This window comes from Pseudorca crassidens, chromosome 15, assembly GCF_039906515.1.
Source record: "Pseudorca crassidens isolate mPseCra1 chromosome 15, mPseCra1.hap1, whole genome shotgun sequence".
In the NCBI taxonomy this organism is placed as follows: domain Eukaryota; kingdom Metazoa; phylum Chordata; class Mammalia; order Artiodactyla; family Delphinidae; genus Pseudorca; species Pseudorca crassidens.
Genome location: NC_090310.1, coordinates 29,181,255 through 29,198,888, shown reverse-complemented (window position 1 = coordinate 29,198,888; position 17,634 = coordinate 29,181,255). Strand labels below are relative to the sequence as shown.

General features: G+C 46.0%; 2 protein-coding genes across 5 annotated transcripts in view; one reads left to right on the top strand and one right to left on the bottom strand.

Annotated features, from left to right (window-relative positions):
* The window catches only part of ZC3H7A (zinc finger CCCH-type containing 7A), a 236,266-nt gene that overhangs the window by 215,646 nt on the left and 2,986 nt on the right, over nucleotides 1-17,634 (bottom strand). The gene's annotated exons all lie outside the window — the stretch shown is intronic.
* Nucleotides 2,311-17,634, top strand: part of SNX29 (sorting nexin 29) — a 552,359-nt gene continuing 537,035 nt past the window's right edge. For all 4 annotated transcript variants that reach the window (XM_067706614.1, XM_067706615.1, XM_067706616.1 and 1 more), the window contains exon 1: nucleotides 2,311-2,420. In XM_067706614.1, the coding sequence (XP_067562715.1) occupies nucleotides 2,414-2,420 (7 nt within the window). In that variant the 5' untranslated portion in view covers nucleotides 2,311-2,413. The remainder of the gene's footprint in view (nucleotides 2,421-17,634) is intronic.

Genomic DNA, 17,634 nt, shown 5'->3' with positions numbered 1-17,634 from the left:
ATTATAGTATCTATTTATAACGTTGTTTTAAGGATTAAATGAAAATATACACACACATACATTTATTATTTATTTATTCCCATGAAAAGTTTCTGGTTCATGTTAAGTACTTTGTGTTAGTTACGTTGCCATCATGGTTTTTATTAGTGCTTTGAGGTCTAGTCTCTTTGAGGGCAGGCACACACTCCTTTTCTGTTATATGGCCTGGGAATATTCCTCCTAGTTTCTCACAAGCCTTCTTCCTTCTCCCCTCACCCCTCTCAATGAGTTTAGATTTTTTCAAAAGCCCAGAAGAGCTGCTGACCTTAGGCTTTTGATTCTTGGTCCTCCAGTACCAGGCTAAATCTCGGGAGGAAGGAATTACAATACTTAAAGGAGGGTGGCTGGTGGTGGAAAATGTAAAGCACCCTCTGCAAGTTCAATAACCTATCCCATCTCAAGTGCCATGAAGAAAGGGTACAGGGCGCTAGGAGAAGGTATAACACGTATCCTCATGACAATTCCATGAAGCAAGTATGTGATGTCTCACCAAAAGTTACAGAGGCAGACAGACCTAAACTAGGCTTTCTGCGGGGGAGAGGAGGGATTCAGACACACTGACTCTTTAACTAGAATAACAAATTAGCAAAAACTACAAAGTACAATTTTGAAAATGGGGAAAACAACCCCCCCCAACCAAACACACAAGTATTTTCATTTTTACATTCTATCATAGTCCCTGCACATGGCTGTATTTTGACTTTGACACAATTGTAATCATGGTGTACAGACCATTTTGCATGGGGCTTTGTTTTTTTTTTTTTTTTGCCAAACCGTGTGGCATGTGGGATCTTACCAGTTCCCTGACCAGGGATCAAACCCATGCTCTCTGCAGTGGAAGCATGTAGGCTTAACCACTGGACCACGGGGAAGTTCCCTGCATGGGGTTTTTTTAAACTTATTCTATTATCACTGGCCTTTCCTCGCATTTCCATAACCTTTATAATTAGCACTTTAAACTATGAGATTCTTTGTGAGGTGGGCCATGATTTGCTTAGCTATTCTTCTGTAACCTGGCTTTGGTGCTTTTCATTTTTACTCTATTATAAATAATGCTGCAGAGCATCCTTCTCCAAAGATCTCTTGATTTCTGCTGAATCCAAAAGGTAAATTTCTAGGGGCCAGAGAGTATGTGTTGAGAGGCAATGTAGTAGGAAGACCATGGGGATGTGGGTCACGCAGAACTCGGCTGGAATTCTGGCTCCATTTCCCCGTGGGGGCCTCAATTCAGTGTTTTGTGGATCAAGAGTTAGGAGTGGATCAATCGTCTCAGTCAGCATTGAAAAAAAGAAAAGGCGAAGAGAATACATTACCTACAGAATTGTTTTGTTCAACAGCTTCTTAAATGTATGTATTTGTGTACTGGGTTGTGGTGTAAAATGCATTTTCTTTTACTCTGGGTTGTGGGCAAAACAAGTTGGGAAAACACTCCTTTAACCTTTCTGAGTCCCCTTTCCCTTATCTGTAAAACGGGGCGGTAACCTGACCTTTCAAACACGACCCATCTACGTTCACACCACTGCCACCACCCTAGCCCCAGGCACTAGTATCTCTTGCCGGACAATTGCAGTGGCCACCTAACCAGCTGACCCTTCTCCACCCTGCCCCACTACAAATCATTCTCAACCCAGGAAGAGGAATCACCTTAAAATTCACATTGCATCACTCCCCTACTTAAATTCTGTAAAGATTTCGCATTCCCTTATCTCCTTAGAGTTAGGCAGGAAGTCCAACCCATTCACCATGGTCTGCAGGGCCCTCCACCTACCTCTTCAATCTCCTCTCTCACACCCTTTTCTCGCTCACCCTTTCACTCCAGTCAACCCCTCCTTCTGGAACACCCTTCCCGTCGATCTTCCCGGGCCGTCTCCCTCTTACCATCCAGGTCTCTGGTCTCTAAAGTCGTCTCCAGAGAGTGGCCCCCCGGGACCGCCCACTTCCCCTGTCCCCACGCTTTGGCTCATTCCTCTTTTAAAATTTCCCCGTTCCGCTTCTAGCGCTCTCTGGAACCGCGTTGTCTCATTTCTCGTGGCCACCGTCCCGTCTGGCTCCCCGACAGAGGTGTGAGCCCAGGATGGCGGGGAGGCGTCCCGTCCGGTCCCCGCCTTGCGGATCGCGAGGCGTCGCTGCGGGGGTCTCCGGTCTGCCTCGGGCGCGCAGCAGCCTCGACTCGTGTAGCATCGCCCCAACTCTGCCGCCCGGCACGGGTGTTTACGTTCCGGGTCGGGGGCGGGGCCGCGCCGGCTGGGCTGTACTTCCGGGGCGGGGCGGCAGGCAGGGCGGGGCGCGCCGTCTCCTGGCCTGTCTGGAGGGCGGCAGCGGCAGTGGCGGCAGTGGCGGCGGCACGGCAGGCACCGGCCCGGGGAGCGGCACCATGAGCGGTGAGTGGAGGCCTGGCCGCTGTCACCCGCCCAAGCCGCCCCGGCTCCCGCCGCACCAGCTGCACACTCCGGCCCCCGAGTCCCCGCGTCCCGCTCGCTCGCGGACCCCGTCCCATCGCTCCCAGTTTCCTGACCCCCATGTACGCCCAGTTCCTGGCTTCTGGTCACCTGCACTTTTCTGGCGTCCCCGGTCCAGGCACTCCTAGTCCCTTGACTCCTGTCCATCACTTACAACCAGCTCCTGGACACCTGTCCCCCAGATCCCCCAGTCCCTCCCAGTCCTCCGACCCCCCAGTCCAGTTACCGACCCCCAGTTCTCAGACCTCCTGTGTCTCAGTCCCTCCTAACTCCTAGACTCCCTGAGTCCCAGTTCCAGTTACTGATCCCCCTGCTCCCCAGTCATTCCCACTACCCAGGCCCCTGGTCCCAGTCACTCCGATCTACACACAGGCAAAGAGTGTCTCATTCTTAGTTTGCTGCCCCCTGAGCCTTGTGTCCCCCGCTAGCTCTCGGTTTCAGAGGACGCTTGGTTCTCCTCATTTTCCCTCTCTGGTTCTGCTTCTTGTATTTTGGTTATTTTTTCATACTCCAGCTCCTTCCATTTCTTTTCCTAGCTCATTTGAGGTCTCCCTAGTCCTGCCCGGCAGCCCTTCCCCTCTTGTCCAATGCTGAGCTCATTTGGGGACCTCTGCCCTTCCCAGTCTGACCCTGTCCCTCCCACTGGGGAGTGGGGTGGTTTTGGTGGGAGACTTGAGTTATGTGTGGACAGTTTGCCTTCAGTGTTTCTGAAGTTTAGTCCCTAGACTTGGATGCGTGTTCTCAGCCCTTTCCACTCATGAGGTCCGTTGGTGTTTTGGTGCTAAGTCATTCCTGGGTGTAGTATGTAGAGATGGGAGTGACTCAGGGAAGCCTCGCAGCTGCCCTGACTGGGATCTGGATTTACTTAGGAAGACCCGCCTACCCTCCTTCTGCCTGTTTTCCCCTCACTGTGGAATAGCCTCTACAGAATCCTTGCAACCAGCCCAGCTGGCCTTGGCCTTGGACTCAGGCATTTCTGGAGGTTGAGGAAGGGCAAGGTGAAGGCCATGTGTCTCTCTTCATCTTTAACTTCTAAGTTAACTCTGTGGATCACTTTCCATAACTTAGGTGCCTTTTGTTTTGCTATTCATGAGCAAGATTTGTGAAATTGATGGTCCTGATGCGGGAGCTGGGGAGGGGGGTTTTCCTGGGAGATGGTCCAGCTTCTGTTGTCAGATGATTTTTGGCCTCACTAGAGTTTCTGGTCCTTGAACATTAGTGATACCACAACAAAGATGCAATGAACTCGTTTCCACCCAGGAGGTAATACAGCCTGGAATAAGTGCAGACCTTGGGGGCAGACAGTTTGGGTTCAAATACTTGCTCTTCCACATAAACCTGTGTGATTTAGAGCAAGTTGCTCTGCCGTTCTGAAGTCTCAGCAAAATGAGGATAAATAATAGTACCTGTATCCTAGGCTTGTTGCAATGACTAACGTTACTCACGTAAAGCGATTGGTACTGTGCTCCTTACATGGTATGTAGTCAGGAACTTGAGAGCTGCTATTGTTGTTTCTGTAAGGACCCCTGTGGGGTTCAGTGGGGTTGTTTTCTGGCCCAGCTCTGGGACAAGGGCTGGGGTAAGAACGCCCTGAGAAACTCTTCTTTTTAATGTGACCGTGGAGTCTGCCTTGAGCTCACAGTTCTGGACCATTCTCTCTACTGTCTTCATTGGGAGCAAGTGAAATTGACAAGCCAAGGGAGACGGACCAATGTATACTTTAAGGAGCAACTTAATATCAAAACTAAGGAAGTTTTAAAATTCAGTTAAAAAACTCATTAGGTCTAAGGTTAAACAAATTACAGAAGGAAACCAACACATGGCTCTTTTAGGAAAAACCATGAAGGATGAAAGACTTCTTTTGGAAAGATTGTAATTGAGGCAGAAAAAGTGGTTGCTGAGGATTGGAAGGGGAAGTCCAAGGTATTTTCCATCTATGGGATTAATAATTGGCACATAAAATAATGTGGCATGGAAATATTTACTCTCTTTTGCTTTTTTTTTTTAAAGAGAATTTCAAGCAAAAAAGAAAAGTGGAGAGAATAGTTTAATGAACAATTACCAACTCATGACACTTCACCCATATACCTGTCTACTTCCTACCTCTCTCCCCAGTTTATTTTGAAGCAAATCCTAGACACCCAGCAAATCCTATCATTTCTTCTTCTTTTTTTTTTGGCTGCGTTGGGTCTTCGTTGCTGTGCGCGGGCTGTAGTTGCGGTGAGCGGGCTTTAGTTGCGGTGAGCGGGGGCTACTTTTCGTTGCGGTTCGCGGGCTTCTCGTTGCGGTGGCTTCTCTTGTGGAGCACGGGCTCTAGGCCCTCAGGCTTCAGTAGTTGCAGCACATGGGCTCAGTAGTTGCAGCACGCAGACTTCAGTAGTTGTGCGTGGGGTCAGTAGTTGTGGTGCACGGGTTCTAGGGCACACGGGCTTCAGTAGTTGTGGCGCATGGGCTCAGTAGTTGTGGCTTGCGGGCCCTAGAGCTCAGGCTCAGTACTTGTGGTGCATGGGCTTAGTTGCTCTGTGGCATGTGGGATCTCCCCAGACCAGGGATTGAACCCATGTCCCCTGCATTGGCAGGTGGATTCTTAACCACTGTGCCACCAGGGAAGTCCTATATCATTTCATCTGTAAAGTTTTTAAAAAATATTTCTCTCTGAGATATAGGGACTCCTTTTTAAAAAAGCATAACTCAATTCCATTATACCTATAGGAAATGAGCAGTAATTCATTAATATCAGATATTCAATGTTAAATTTCCATGATTGCCTTATAATTTTATTTTATAGTGTATTTTGTTTTTGGCCACGCTGCGTGGCTTGCAGGATCTTAGTTCCCCGACCAGGGATTGGACCCAGGCCCTGGCAGTGAAAGCGCTGAGTCCTAACAACTGGACTGCCAGGGAATTCCCTATAGTGTATTTTTAAAAGTCAGGGTCTAAATATGGTTTAAACAATGCAAATTGGTTTGTCTTTTAATTTTTTTAGGTCTCTTTCTCTCTTTTTAAGTTTTTTTTTTAATGTTTAACATATTTACAGAATTGTACAAACATCACCATAATAAATTTTAGAACATTTTCATTACTCCAAAAAAAGAAACTTCATACCCATTAATAGCTGTTCTTCATTTTCTGTTCCTTCAGCCCCAGGCAACTACTAATCTACTTTCTCTCTCTATGGATTTGCCTATTCCGGATATTTCATATAAATCAAATCATACAATATGTGACCTTTTGTGTCTCTTTTCACTAAGTATCATGTTTTTAAGATTCATCATGTTGTAACATATATCTGTACTTCATTCCTTTTTGTGACTGAATAATATTCTGTTGTATGGACATTCCACATTTTGTTTATCCATTCATCATTTGACAGACATTGACTTGCTTCCACTTTTTGGCTATCATGAATAATGCTGCTGTGAACATTCATGTACAAGTTTTTGTGTGGATAATATGTTTTCATTTCTCTTGGATAGATATCTAAGAGCAGAATTGCTGAGTGTGTTTGAAGAACTGTCAGACTGTTTTCCAAAGCAGCTGCATCATTTTGCATTCCTGCATCATTTACAGTACTGTAAAAAGGTTCTGGTTTCTTCCCGTCCTCACCAATAGTCTTTTTGATAATAACCATTCTAGTGAGTGTAAAGTGGTATCTCTTTGTGGCTTTGATTTGCATTTCCCTAATGAGTAATAATATTGAGCATTTTTTCATGTGCTTGTTGGCCATCTGTATATTTTATCTGGAGAAATGTCTGTTCAGTTTCTTTGTCCATTTTTTTTTTAAATTGGGTTGTTTTTATTGTTGAGCTGTAAGAATGCTATATAATTTCTGGCTACAAGTCCCTTATCAGATATCTTTACAAAAAATTTTCTCCTGTTCTGTGGGTTGTTTTTCACTTTCTTGATGGTATCCTTTGAAGCACAAAGTCTTTTTTTAAACTATGGGTTCCCCTTTCATCTCCCTCGTTTTTTTTGCCCCCTTCCCATTTTTTTTTGAAGGAAACAGTTTATCCTGTTAGGTTTCTTTGTGGGATTTTGCTGATGGAATCCTTTTGGTGTACTTTGACATGTTTCTCAGTTTCTCGCATAGCCTATAAATTGGCAATTAGAGTCTTGTGTCTTGCAGCTGAAAATATTGGAGTGGAGGCAGAGGTCAGATGGGTACAAGGCCAAATACATTAAGTGCAAATAACCAGGAAGTGGAGTGGTTAGGTAATGCATGCACAAGATAAATGGGCATCATGGGGCCAGGAACAACTAAGATGACCGTTAATAGGGGAGTGGACAAATATATGCGGTATGGTCACATGATGGAAAACCTCAAAGATGTTAAAAGGAATAAATTAGATTTATACACATCACTGTGGCTATATCTCAACATTCATGTTCTCTAAAAATAAGCAAGGTACAGAATTATATTTAAAATATATACCTTGATGCACATCAAAACATGCACATAAAACAATGTTTATGGATTCATGAATGTGTGTAGAAGTAAACAAATTGCTAGGAGGACGGATACCTGCCGGATGCGGGTGGTTGTTTCAGTGTGATAGTGTGATGATTTACTTGTTTCTCTTTAAAGAATCTAGTAGGTGGGAATACTTGATGATCAGCCTCCACTAGCTAAGGAATTCTGATTTTCAGATAATGCTTTTGCTCTTACTGGGGAAAATAGGACTTGTAGAGTCAGAAAGTCATTATGATTCTCAGGCACTGTCTTTGGTAAGACTTTACAGTTGAAGCTACTTGATGCTCATTTCCATCAATAATTACTCTGTCACGAATCCTTCTCAAGTTAGAAAGACCCTGAAACCCCCATTTCAAGGCCTGGGGAAAGCCAGACCCAGAGAGGTCAAATAATGAGTGAAGCAGACAAGCTGTAAGGGCCTGAAACACCAGAGTTGGGGGCTTAGTGGGTAATTTACTGCTGTGTCTTGTCTGATGTTTAGGTTCATTTTGGCAGCTTTTTTCATATTCTTCTGGAATGTTGAAGGTCATGATTTTCTCTTCGGCATTGACTGCGTCATCTCCAGCAGTGGCTTGTATTTGGAGTAAAGAAGGATCAGCTGATGGTGGAGGGGGAGATAAATTAGGAGTTTGGGAATAACATATACACTACTATACATAAAACAGGTAAACAACAAGGACCTACTGCATAGCACAGAGAAGTATATTCAATATCTTATAATAACCTATAATGGAAAAGAATCTGAAAAAGAATATATATATATATATATATATATATATATATATATATACGCCAAATCACTTTGCTGTACACCTGAAACACAATGCCGTAAATTAACTATACTTCAATTTAGAAAATGGTTAAAAAAGAATCAGCTGAAATGAGTGAACGGAAAAAAGAATAGCTGTGGTCATTCAAAGCAGAAAAAGTGATGATATCACCATTTTCCCCCCCAATGAAGGCACTGGGCTGATCTGTTACGGCAGATTGTAAGAAGAAACTGTTCCACTGTCAGCAAACATTTGACTGCCCGCCTCTCTTGTGAGCCAGGGGCAGTGGACTCAGTCCCACTGATCTCCACTCTCCCACTTCCCGGTTGCATGGCTCTGCCTGGGTGACCAACAGGAAGTCAGATGCTCAGAGGTCTTAAGTTTTGGAACTAAATTCTCTAAATTCTGGCAATGTGAACATAATCCCAGATAAAGCACCTCCCGTCCTGCTACCGTCTTGCCTGCACACAGGCCATGCATTCTCAACGGGGTGATATCACCCCTGTGGGGGAGAAATATCTATTCTTGTGTCTGAAGCACAGATATGCATGATGTATGATATATCTGTGGTATTAAAATTTCATGGCGGGGGTGATTAAGGAAAAAATGTCTAAAAAGCATCCTGACGGAGAATGAGAAAAAGCTTGAGAAATGTTGACATAGGCTGAAGTAGTTTTATCACCATCATGTAAATTCACATTTTGCTTTTACCCTTAACATTTCTGGATAAAACTTTATCACATTGCTACATGGTCTTCATATTGATCACTTTTATGGACTTCATAATCCATCAGTAATCCATCATTACACATATGGCATAACTTTTAAATTACTGACTTTACTTGTGGAAACTTATCCCCCCCTTTTTTTCCTTTTTGTTCCTATTATACATAATGATGCAGTGAACATTTTTTTTTTTTTAATTGCAGTGAACATTTTTGTTCAAGGTAGTTTTTCTTCCTTTTGATGATGTCTTTGGGATGATTTCCCTGAAGTAGTGTTAACATGAAAGTGTTGATGGTTCTTGATTGCTCTTTCCGCCAAAGCAATTGCACCTGTTTAAAACGCTACCAGTGAGGGGCTTCCCTGGTGGCACAGTCGTTAAGAACCCGCCTGCCAATACAGGGGACACGGGTTCGATCCCTGGTCCGATCCCTGGTCCGGGAAGATCCCACATGCCGCGGAGCAACTAAGCCCGTGCACCACAGCTACTGAGCCTGCATGCCACAGCTACTGAAGCCCGCGTGCCTAGAGCCCATGCTCCGCAACAAGAGAAGCCACTGCATTGAGAAGCCTGCGCACTGCAGTGAAGAGTAGCCCCTGCTTGCTGCAACTAGAGAAAGCCCTCGCGCGCGAAGCAACGAAGACCCAACACAAAAAATGCTGCCAGTGAGAGTGAGGCTGTGGTAGCAGAGCCTGGCCAGAAATTCAGGGTTCAACATTCAGCAGTCATTTGTTGGATGACAGTTGGGTGCATCTTCTTAGCAGAGGGCTGTACTGTCAGTGTTTATTGAAGGGAATTGAAAGAATGTACCCAAAATGTTATAGTAATGGGTACGTTAACCAGGACTCTTCCTCCCACACACCCGGCCGTGCCACGCAGCTTGTGGGACCTTAGTTTCCCGACCAGGGATCAAACCCGGGCCCCAGCAGTGAAAGCACCGAGTCTTAACGACTGGATCGCCAGGGAATTCCCCAGGACTCTTTTTTCAATTACATGTGGTGGAAGCTGATTCCAGCACAATAGGAGTTTAAAGCATCTTGTGCTGGAAAGGTCTAGGGATAGCCTGGCTTCAGCCTCAGCTGGTGCTCAGAGAGTCATCAGGACCACCTTTCTGTCCGGCTCGCAACTCTCAATACTTTCCTCTCTGTTGGCTTCACCCTCAGGCAGCCTCCCCTCCATGGAGGCAAGACGGCCACTAGCAGCTCTTGGGTCACATCCTACAATGTAGCAACACCCAAGTGGGCAGGCCTTTTCCAGTTGCTCCGGCAGAAGTCCTGGGGCTGACTCATAGTGGTCTGGCTGGCCTCGCGGCCATCCTGGAACCAGCTCATCACCGTGGCTCTGGCTGCCCATGCCTGGATCATATGCCCAGTCCAGAGCCCAAGGGTGGCGTCTGTCCCACTTGTTGTCTGGATGGAGGATGAAGTGAAGGGGGAGGGTGGCGTCTGTCTCACTTGTTGTCTGGATGGAGGATGAACTGAAGGGGGAGGGAGGGCTCTTGTCATTTGGTGGGGGGTTGTCAAGGAAGACCTTGCAGGGAAGGTGATGTCTCAGCAGAGACCCGAGGGAGGCGAGGGTGACTCCTGAGCAGCTGGACAGGTGAGGATGCCTTTTGCTGAGGTGGGAAAGGCTGTGGGAGGAGCAGCCTGAGGCCTCCAGGGGGAGTGAGGACCCTTTCCCAGCCCTGATTTCTGCTCACCCATCCAGAAGCCCTCAGAGGCCTGTGCTCCCCGGCTTCCCACGAGGGGGGAAACTTGCCCACTGGCACCCCATTTTTCCTTGCCTGTGACTGCATAGTTTGGAATCTGCTCTTTCCTCCTCCACCTTAAAAAAAAAAAAAGCAAAACCCCCAAATGACATTAAAGACTATTGTGAAAACAATATACCTATAAATATACCTAACATATTAAATATTCAAATTTTTAGGTATTCACTTCTATGTTCAAAGCATATGCATTTCACCTAATTGCATTGAGCCTACATTTGAATTAGTGTTTTCACTTATTATAGCATTTACCCATGTTCCTTCTCTTCACAATTATTTAAAAATGCTGCGTAACATTCCAGTAAATTGACACGCTGCAGTTATTTAACCTTTCTCCCATTGTAGGAAAAGAAAGTAAATTCCGTTTATGATGTTCTAGGATGGAGTTGGCAAGCGTTTTCTGTAAAGGGCCAGATAGTAAATATTTTCTGCTTTGTGGGCCATGTAGCCTCCATCCCAACTACTCATCCCTGTTGTATAAAAGCAGCACTCACTTTCACTTCCATTTTCTGATGAGGGAATTAAGAGTCGGAGAAGTTCAACAACTTGCTCTGGTTCTGTTTTGTAAATAAGTTCATTTGTATAATTTTGTTTTTAGATTCCACATATAAGTGATAACATATGATATTTGTCTTTCTCTGTCTGATTTATTTCACTTAGTATGATAATCTCTAAATTTATCCATGTTGCTGCAAATGCCAATATTTCATTCTTCTTTATGGCTGAGTTGTATTCCATTGTGTATATGCGCCACATCTTCTTTATTCATTCATCTGTCGATGGACATTTAGGCTGCTTGCATGTCTTGGCTGTTGTAAATAGTGCTACTGTGAACATGGGGTGCATGTATCTTTTCGGATTAGAGTTTTCTCCAAATATGTGCCTGGGAGTGGGCTTGCTGGATCATATGGCAACTCCATTTTTAGTTTTTTAGGGACCCTCCATACTGTTCTCCATAGTGTCTGTATCAATTTACATTCCCACTGACAGTGCAAGAGGGTTCCTTTTTCTTCACACCCTCTCCAGCATTTGTTATTTGTAGACTTTTTGATGATGGCCATTCTGACCGTTGTGTTTCCCCGGAGCTTTGCCAGCAATGAGGAATTTCAGTTTAAATGTTTCTTGGTGAACTTAGTAGTTATACAGTGGTAACATGTGGTGGTTGATTTGGTAAGCTTATAATTTGCATTTCTCCAACCATGAGGGAAGATACACTTTCTCTTCAAAGTATTTGCACACTGCAGTTATTCTTTTTATTTTCTGCAGCAAGGATTGGCAAACTGGGCTGGCCACCTGTTTTGTAAATAAAGCTTTATTGGAACCCAGCCACACCCATTCTTGCTGTTGTCTCTGGCTGCTTTTGCACTCTGATTGAGTAGCTGTGACAGGGACCATCTGGCTTGAAAAGCCAAAAATATTTACCATTTTGCTCTTTACAGAAAATATTTGCCGACCTCTGCTCTAGAGGGAATTCTTTGCCCATTTATGAGTCCACTGTTGACCCAGTCTTTGTTTTTAGGCATCACAAGTCCACTTGGATGGCCCGAGCCCATCTGCCTCCAAGCAGAGTCTGCCTCTTTCCATTGTGTGGTGAAGGAAAGTCTGTCCTTTTGTCCTCCTCCAGCTGTGCCACTTTACCCCACAATGCTGGGACCCAGTGCCCTGACTTTGGGGGTGAATGATTGTCCATTTTATCTGTTCATGTGCTAATGCAGACAAAACTAGTGCTTCACTCATGCAATATGCATTGCATGCACGAGGGCATTCTGGTCCTCTCCATTTAAAGCAGCCGCTTGAGGGACTGCAGAACCGAACCCCGGAGTCTTGATCCAACAGTTGTCGAGTTCCTTCTGTGAGGAGGGGAACCAGAAACACAAATCATCTGAGACAATGCTCCACATGCTTACAGGGCTCCATAGAAATGCCACGTTAATTGCAGTTTTGCAGGGTGCATTGAACAAATCATATAATATCATTGAATGTATCATGTGTTTGTTATATAATGTCAGTAAGTCATTTGTTGTGTTCCAGATGTTATGGCCCCTGTGTAGATAATTCGGTGCAGGAGGAGATGGGAACAAAAGGGCCTTTGGCCAGAGCTGGGAACAGCCATTGTGGAAGGGGTGGCCCTCACAGAGGGCCTGGCCGCTCTCGTGAAGGAAGAGCTGTGCTGGACAGGGCAGCAGAGAAATGAACTGGAGGCTGGAGCGGCACGTGGGAGCAAGGCACGGCTTTTATTAAACTTGGGGGAGGTATTATGACATCCCCGTATGCTGTAGGGATTGCCTAGATGATAAGAAAGAATTGACGATGTGGGAAAAAGAGGGACCGTTGCTGGAGTATGTCCTTGAGCAGGTGAGAGGACATGGGGTTCAGAGCACAAGTAGAGGTTTAAGTTTTTTAACTTCTCGGAGCCTCAGTTTCATTATCTGTGACATGGGACAATCAAACTTAAGTTAGGGCAGAATTTCCCAGTTGTGGCACTGTTGACATTCGGGCTGAATGATTGTCACGTGGGGCTGTCCTGTACACTGTAGTAGATGCCAGGAGCAGCCCCCTAGTTGTGCCAAAAATGTCTCTAGACATTGCCAAATGCCCTTTTTTTTTGCGGGGGCGGGGACATGAAATCCTGGTTGAGAATCGCTTCTCGCCACCACTTCTCTGTAGGGCCCCTTTTAAGTAAACCTCCTTGAAGTCTCCTTATTTGAGAGTGCCTGCTGTTTCCTGTTAGGAGCCTGAGTGATGCAGAAGTTAAGGACTTACTAGCCTCAAACAGACACTCCCGTCAGTGTAATCAGAAACATGAGAGAGAAGTGAGCTTGGCTTTTCTTCCCTGTGTTTCAGTGGGGGTCTGGGCACTATCTGAAGTCTTGTCCCACCCCTAGGGGACTCTGCTGTGGTGGCTTCTTTGGCTTAGAATGTGCTCTAATCTACCTGTTGCAGTCCTTTCCATAAAGTATTTTCTTACGGAGGTGAATTTCAGATAATGTGAAACCATGTATGCTTTTAATACAATTAGAACAATGAACAACTGTTAAGTTAGAAATTTAACAGTTATAAAAACAATTAACCATTTAAAAGTGAACAGTTCAGTGGCAATTTAGTACATTTGTAATGTGCAACCACCATGTCTATCTAGTTACAAAGCACTCTCGTCACCCCCAGAGGACACCCTGTACCTATTAAGTAGTAGCGTTCTATCTTTATGGGTTTACCTATTCTGTATTCTAGTTCTTCCTGTTTTTTAAGCGCAGTTCAAGTTCCCGCTTTTTCAGTCAGGCTTCCCTGGCCCCCAGAAGGCCAGCAGTGTGCTGTGGAAGAGGTCAGGCAGATCAGGGTCTCAGCACTGCTTTGCTGCCTGACCTCGGGCAGAATTCCTGGCCTGCAGTGGGCACCCAAAGAACCTTACCATCTTTTTCTTTTCTCCATTATGCCCGCTGAGTGCACTGCAAGGATTGGCCTTCGAGCAGAGAAATGACTTTCCCTCTGCCACTGCATAGAGAGGCAGGGAAATACCGTTGTGTGTGTGTGTGCAGCCTTGCCCAAGTGACCTAACTCCCTCTGTGGATGGGCGCCATGATTTCCTTGACCTCCTGGGTTGTGACAGGGATTGGAGAAGGATATATGTAGAGTGCCTTGGGGGCTTCTTGCTGGTTTTCCCCTCCCCACATGGCAGAGAAGCTTTTTCACCTTTATACTCCCCCAGGGCAGTGAACACAGAGGCCAGAATTGGATTGCTTTGCCTGTGCTCTGGAGAGAAGGAAGCCTGATGAAAGGACTTGTTAGAGCCAGACGTATAGGATTGCCCACAGCAACAGCAATAATATTTAATATGTATAAAGTGTTTGGTGTATACCAGGCACTGTTCTAGGTGCATGGTATCCATTCACTCATTAATAGCTGTAGGAGGGGACTTCCCTGGTGGTGCAGTGGTTAAGAATCCATCTGCCAATGCAGGGGACATGGGTTTGAACCCACACTGTGCGCCACAACTACTGAGCCTGCCCTCTAGGGCCCACGAGCCACAACTACTGAAGCCCATGTGCCGGGAGCCCATGCTCCGCAACAAGAGAAGCCGCCGCAATGAGAAGCCTGCGCGCCGCAACTAGAGAAAGCCCACGCACAGCAACAAATACCCAATGCAGCAAAAAAAAAAAAAAAAAAAGCTGTAGGAGGTGCAGAGGGGTTAAGTAACTTGTCCTTGGTCACATAGCTGATGATGTAGGATTCAAACCTGCCCTGTCCTACTCTGAGTCCCTGCTCTCTCTCCCCAGGAGGTCACTGAAGGCTAGAGATTTGTGGGAAAAAATAGTGTAGGATCTTAAGGATTCTAAACATGAAAGACAACAGCGATGCACCTGAACCAGGTGACTGACTTTCAAACGCAGGTGATTTCTAAGTTAGAGCCTCAGGAGATCACTGCATTTCTCTGACAGGTTTGTGGACCCTGAGTGTATTCCCCGGGGTGCCTTTCTGTTTTCATTTTGATGGTGCTCTATTTTCATTTTGATGGAGCCTGTTCTGTGAATCACTTTGCTGTATACCTGAAACTAACACAATATTGTAAATCAACTATACTCCAATTAAAAAAAAAAAAGAAGCCTATTCTGGCTCATCTGGTTGATAGTGTTGACTCAGGGCTATCCTGACAGAAGGGAGGAAGCAGAAAGGCTGGGGTTTCATAGAGAAATCATTCCTGAACTGGCAGTGGGGCTGTCACTGCAGGTTTGTTACAGGGGTTGAGGGTGAGCAGGATTTCACAGATGGCTGAGCCAGTGGACTTGAAATTGAATCCTTCCTTAAGCACTTCCATGGGTGAAGGTCTTTTCCTCTCAGCCCCAGTGCTCTGTTGAGTGGAGCCACCTTTCCTTCTTTGTCAAGGATTAGATGCCAGTCAGTTAATGGCTTAGCCCACAGTTGAGGCTCAGTAGGTGGGCACTGGCTCCCTACTCCTCTTGAGTGGTTGCAGCCATTGAGGCTGGAAGATTCTTCTTGCCCTGGGAGGGGTCCTGTATTCTCCTCTTGGTCCCTGGGAGAAGGTAGGAAAGAGCCCGCTAGCATCGATTGCTCTGCCTACCTGTCTCCACAGACACCCTACACTCGCAGACTGCAGAGCTAGGAGGGTGTGATCTCATGCAGAAACCAGTGCCCCGAGAAGGGAAGTGACTGTCCGTGTCACGTGTCCAGCAAGCAGCCCGGCCGGGATGAGAACTCCTGATGCCTTGTGACTTCCCACTAGCACTCCTTCCACTGTTCCTCAGGGCCATGGGCCTCCTGGGCACCTCCTGCCGTTGGTGAATGCTCCCAAGGCCACCCGTACTCCCTCTGCCCTACAAGACCCCCTTCTCTTCATCCCCGTTCAGGCCTGGGATGGCCACAGGTGCCTTTTCAAGGGGTCAGGACTGTCTTTTTCAAGTGCACTTCTTTTTTTTTTTTTTAAGTTTCCCCAAAGGAATGTGTCTTGCTTATTACTGACATTTCGTATGTTTCATTCATTGGAATATTTCTTTTTTTTTAAAATTTTATTTATTTTACTTATTTATTTTTGGCTGCGTTGGGTCTTCGTTGCTGCATGCGGGCTTTCTCTAGTTGTGTCGACGGGCTTCTCACTGCGGCTTCTCTTGTTGTGGAGCACGGGCTCTAGGCGAGCAGGCTTAAGTAGTTGTGGTGCATGGGCTCAGTAGCTGTGGCTTGCGGGCCCTAGAGAGCAGGCTCAGTAGTTGTAGTGCCCGGGCCTAGCTGCTCTGCAGCGTGTGGGATCTTCCCGGACCAGGGCTCGAACCCGTGTCCCCTGCATTGGCAGGCGGATTCTTAACCGCTGCGCCACCAGGGAAGCCCCAGGTGCACTTCTTGTCTGGGGAGAGATCGCGTCAGCGAGGGTGGGTGTGTGGTGGGCCGAGACCTGCACCACCTCAGGCTGTTTCTCTCTAGAGAACAGGCTTTCTTCCCACGGTGGAGAGGCTTTGCAGGGTGAGGCAGAGGAGGCTGCTGACCTTTCTAGAAAAAGCAGTGGAACAATTCCATCACAGAGATCTGGGATCATCATGCATAGCACTAGGGGTAGCTGCTGTATCCTTGCTCTTCACGGTGGGTCAGGCACCAGCAGCATCAGCATCATCTGGGACCTTGTGAGAGATACCGAATCCCAGGCCCCACCCAGCCCTTCTGAATTAGAACCTGCTTGGAGATTCGTGTGCCTGTGAAAGCGTGAGAATCACTGCGCTAACAATTATCAGTAGTGAGATGATGGAGATTTTTATTTTCTTTGTTTATTTCCCCCTGACTTGTTATTATTGTATTTTTTCACATGAATTACTCTTTTTTTTTAAAATTGTGGTAAAATACACGTAACATAAAGTTTGCCATCTTAACCATTTTTAAGTGTACAGTTTGGTGGTATTAAATACCTTCACATTGCTGTGCAGCATCCCCACCATCCGTCCCCATGACTCTTTTCATCTTGTTAAACTGCAGATGTGTAGCTATTAAACCCTAACCGCCATTCTCTCCCCTCCCCTCCCCCTGACAGCCACCATTCTACTTTCTCTCTCTATGATTTTGATTGCTCTTAGTACCTCATGTAAGTGGAATCATGTGGTATTTATCTCTTTGTGTCTGGTGTGTTTCACTTAGCATAAGGTCCTTAAGGCTCATCTGTGTTGTAGCATATTGCAGAGTTTTCTTCCTTTTTAAGGCTGAATCATATCTATTGTATGTATATGCATACATATTTTGCTTATCCATTCATCTGTCGGTGTACACTTGGGTTGCTTCCACATTTTAGCTACTGAGAATAATGCTGCTGTGAACATAAGCATACAAATATCTCTTCAAGACCCTGTTTTCAATTCTTTTGTGTATATACCCAGAAATGCTGGGTTATATGATAGTTCTATCACATGAATTACTTTTATGATCAGAAAGAATAGCAAAAGCACTTCAGGGGGGAAAACCTTGTCGAGTTTCCAGTTGGCGTTGCCCAAGGGCAAGTAGAGTTGTTGGGTGCAGTACTTGGAAAAAGGAGGAAAGCAAGCCTGACTTCCCAATTCTGGTGTTAGAGAAGAGCTGAAACTAGACCTGCTGCTAAACGAAGAGCAGGGTGTTTTGATAGACACAGGTGTCAAGAGCAATGTTTGAGGGCCTAGGGTCGGTGGGGTCTCTAGCCATCTGAATGACGCTTCGAGATGGCCTCTGGTCTGGTGGGAAGGATGCGTGAGCTATCCTTTCTCAAGACCTCTTCCAGAAAAAATAGCAGTGGCAGAGTTTGGGAAGTCAGCTGTATTACTGTGTGTCCATGGAGAGTCGACTGACTGGTTTGATCTCCGGGCCTGGGGTGAGGCAGGAGCCCGTGTGGTAGTCCTAACAACCCTTGAGGGGCACGATCTCCAGTCGGGGTCACCATTCCA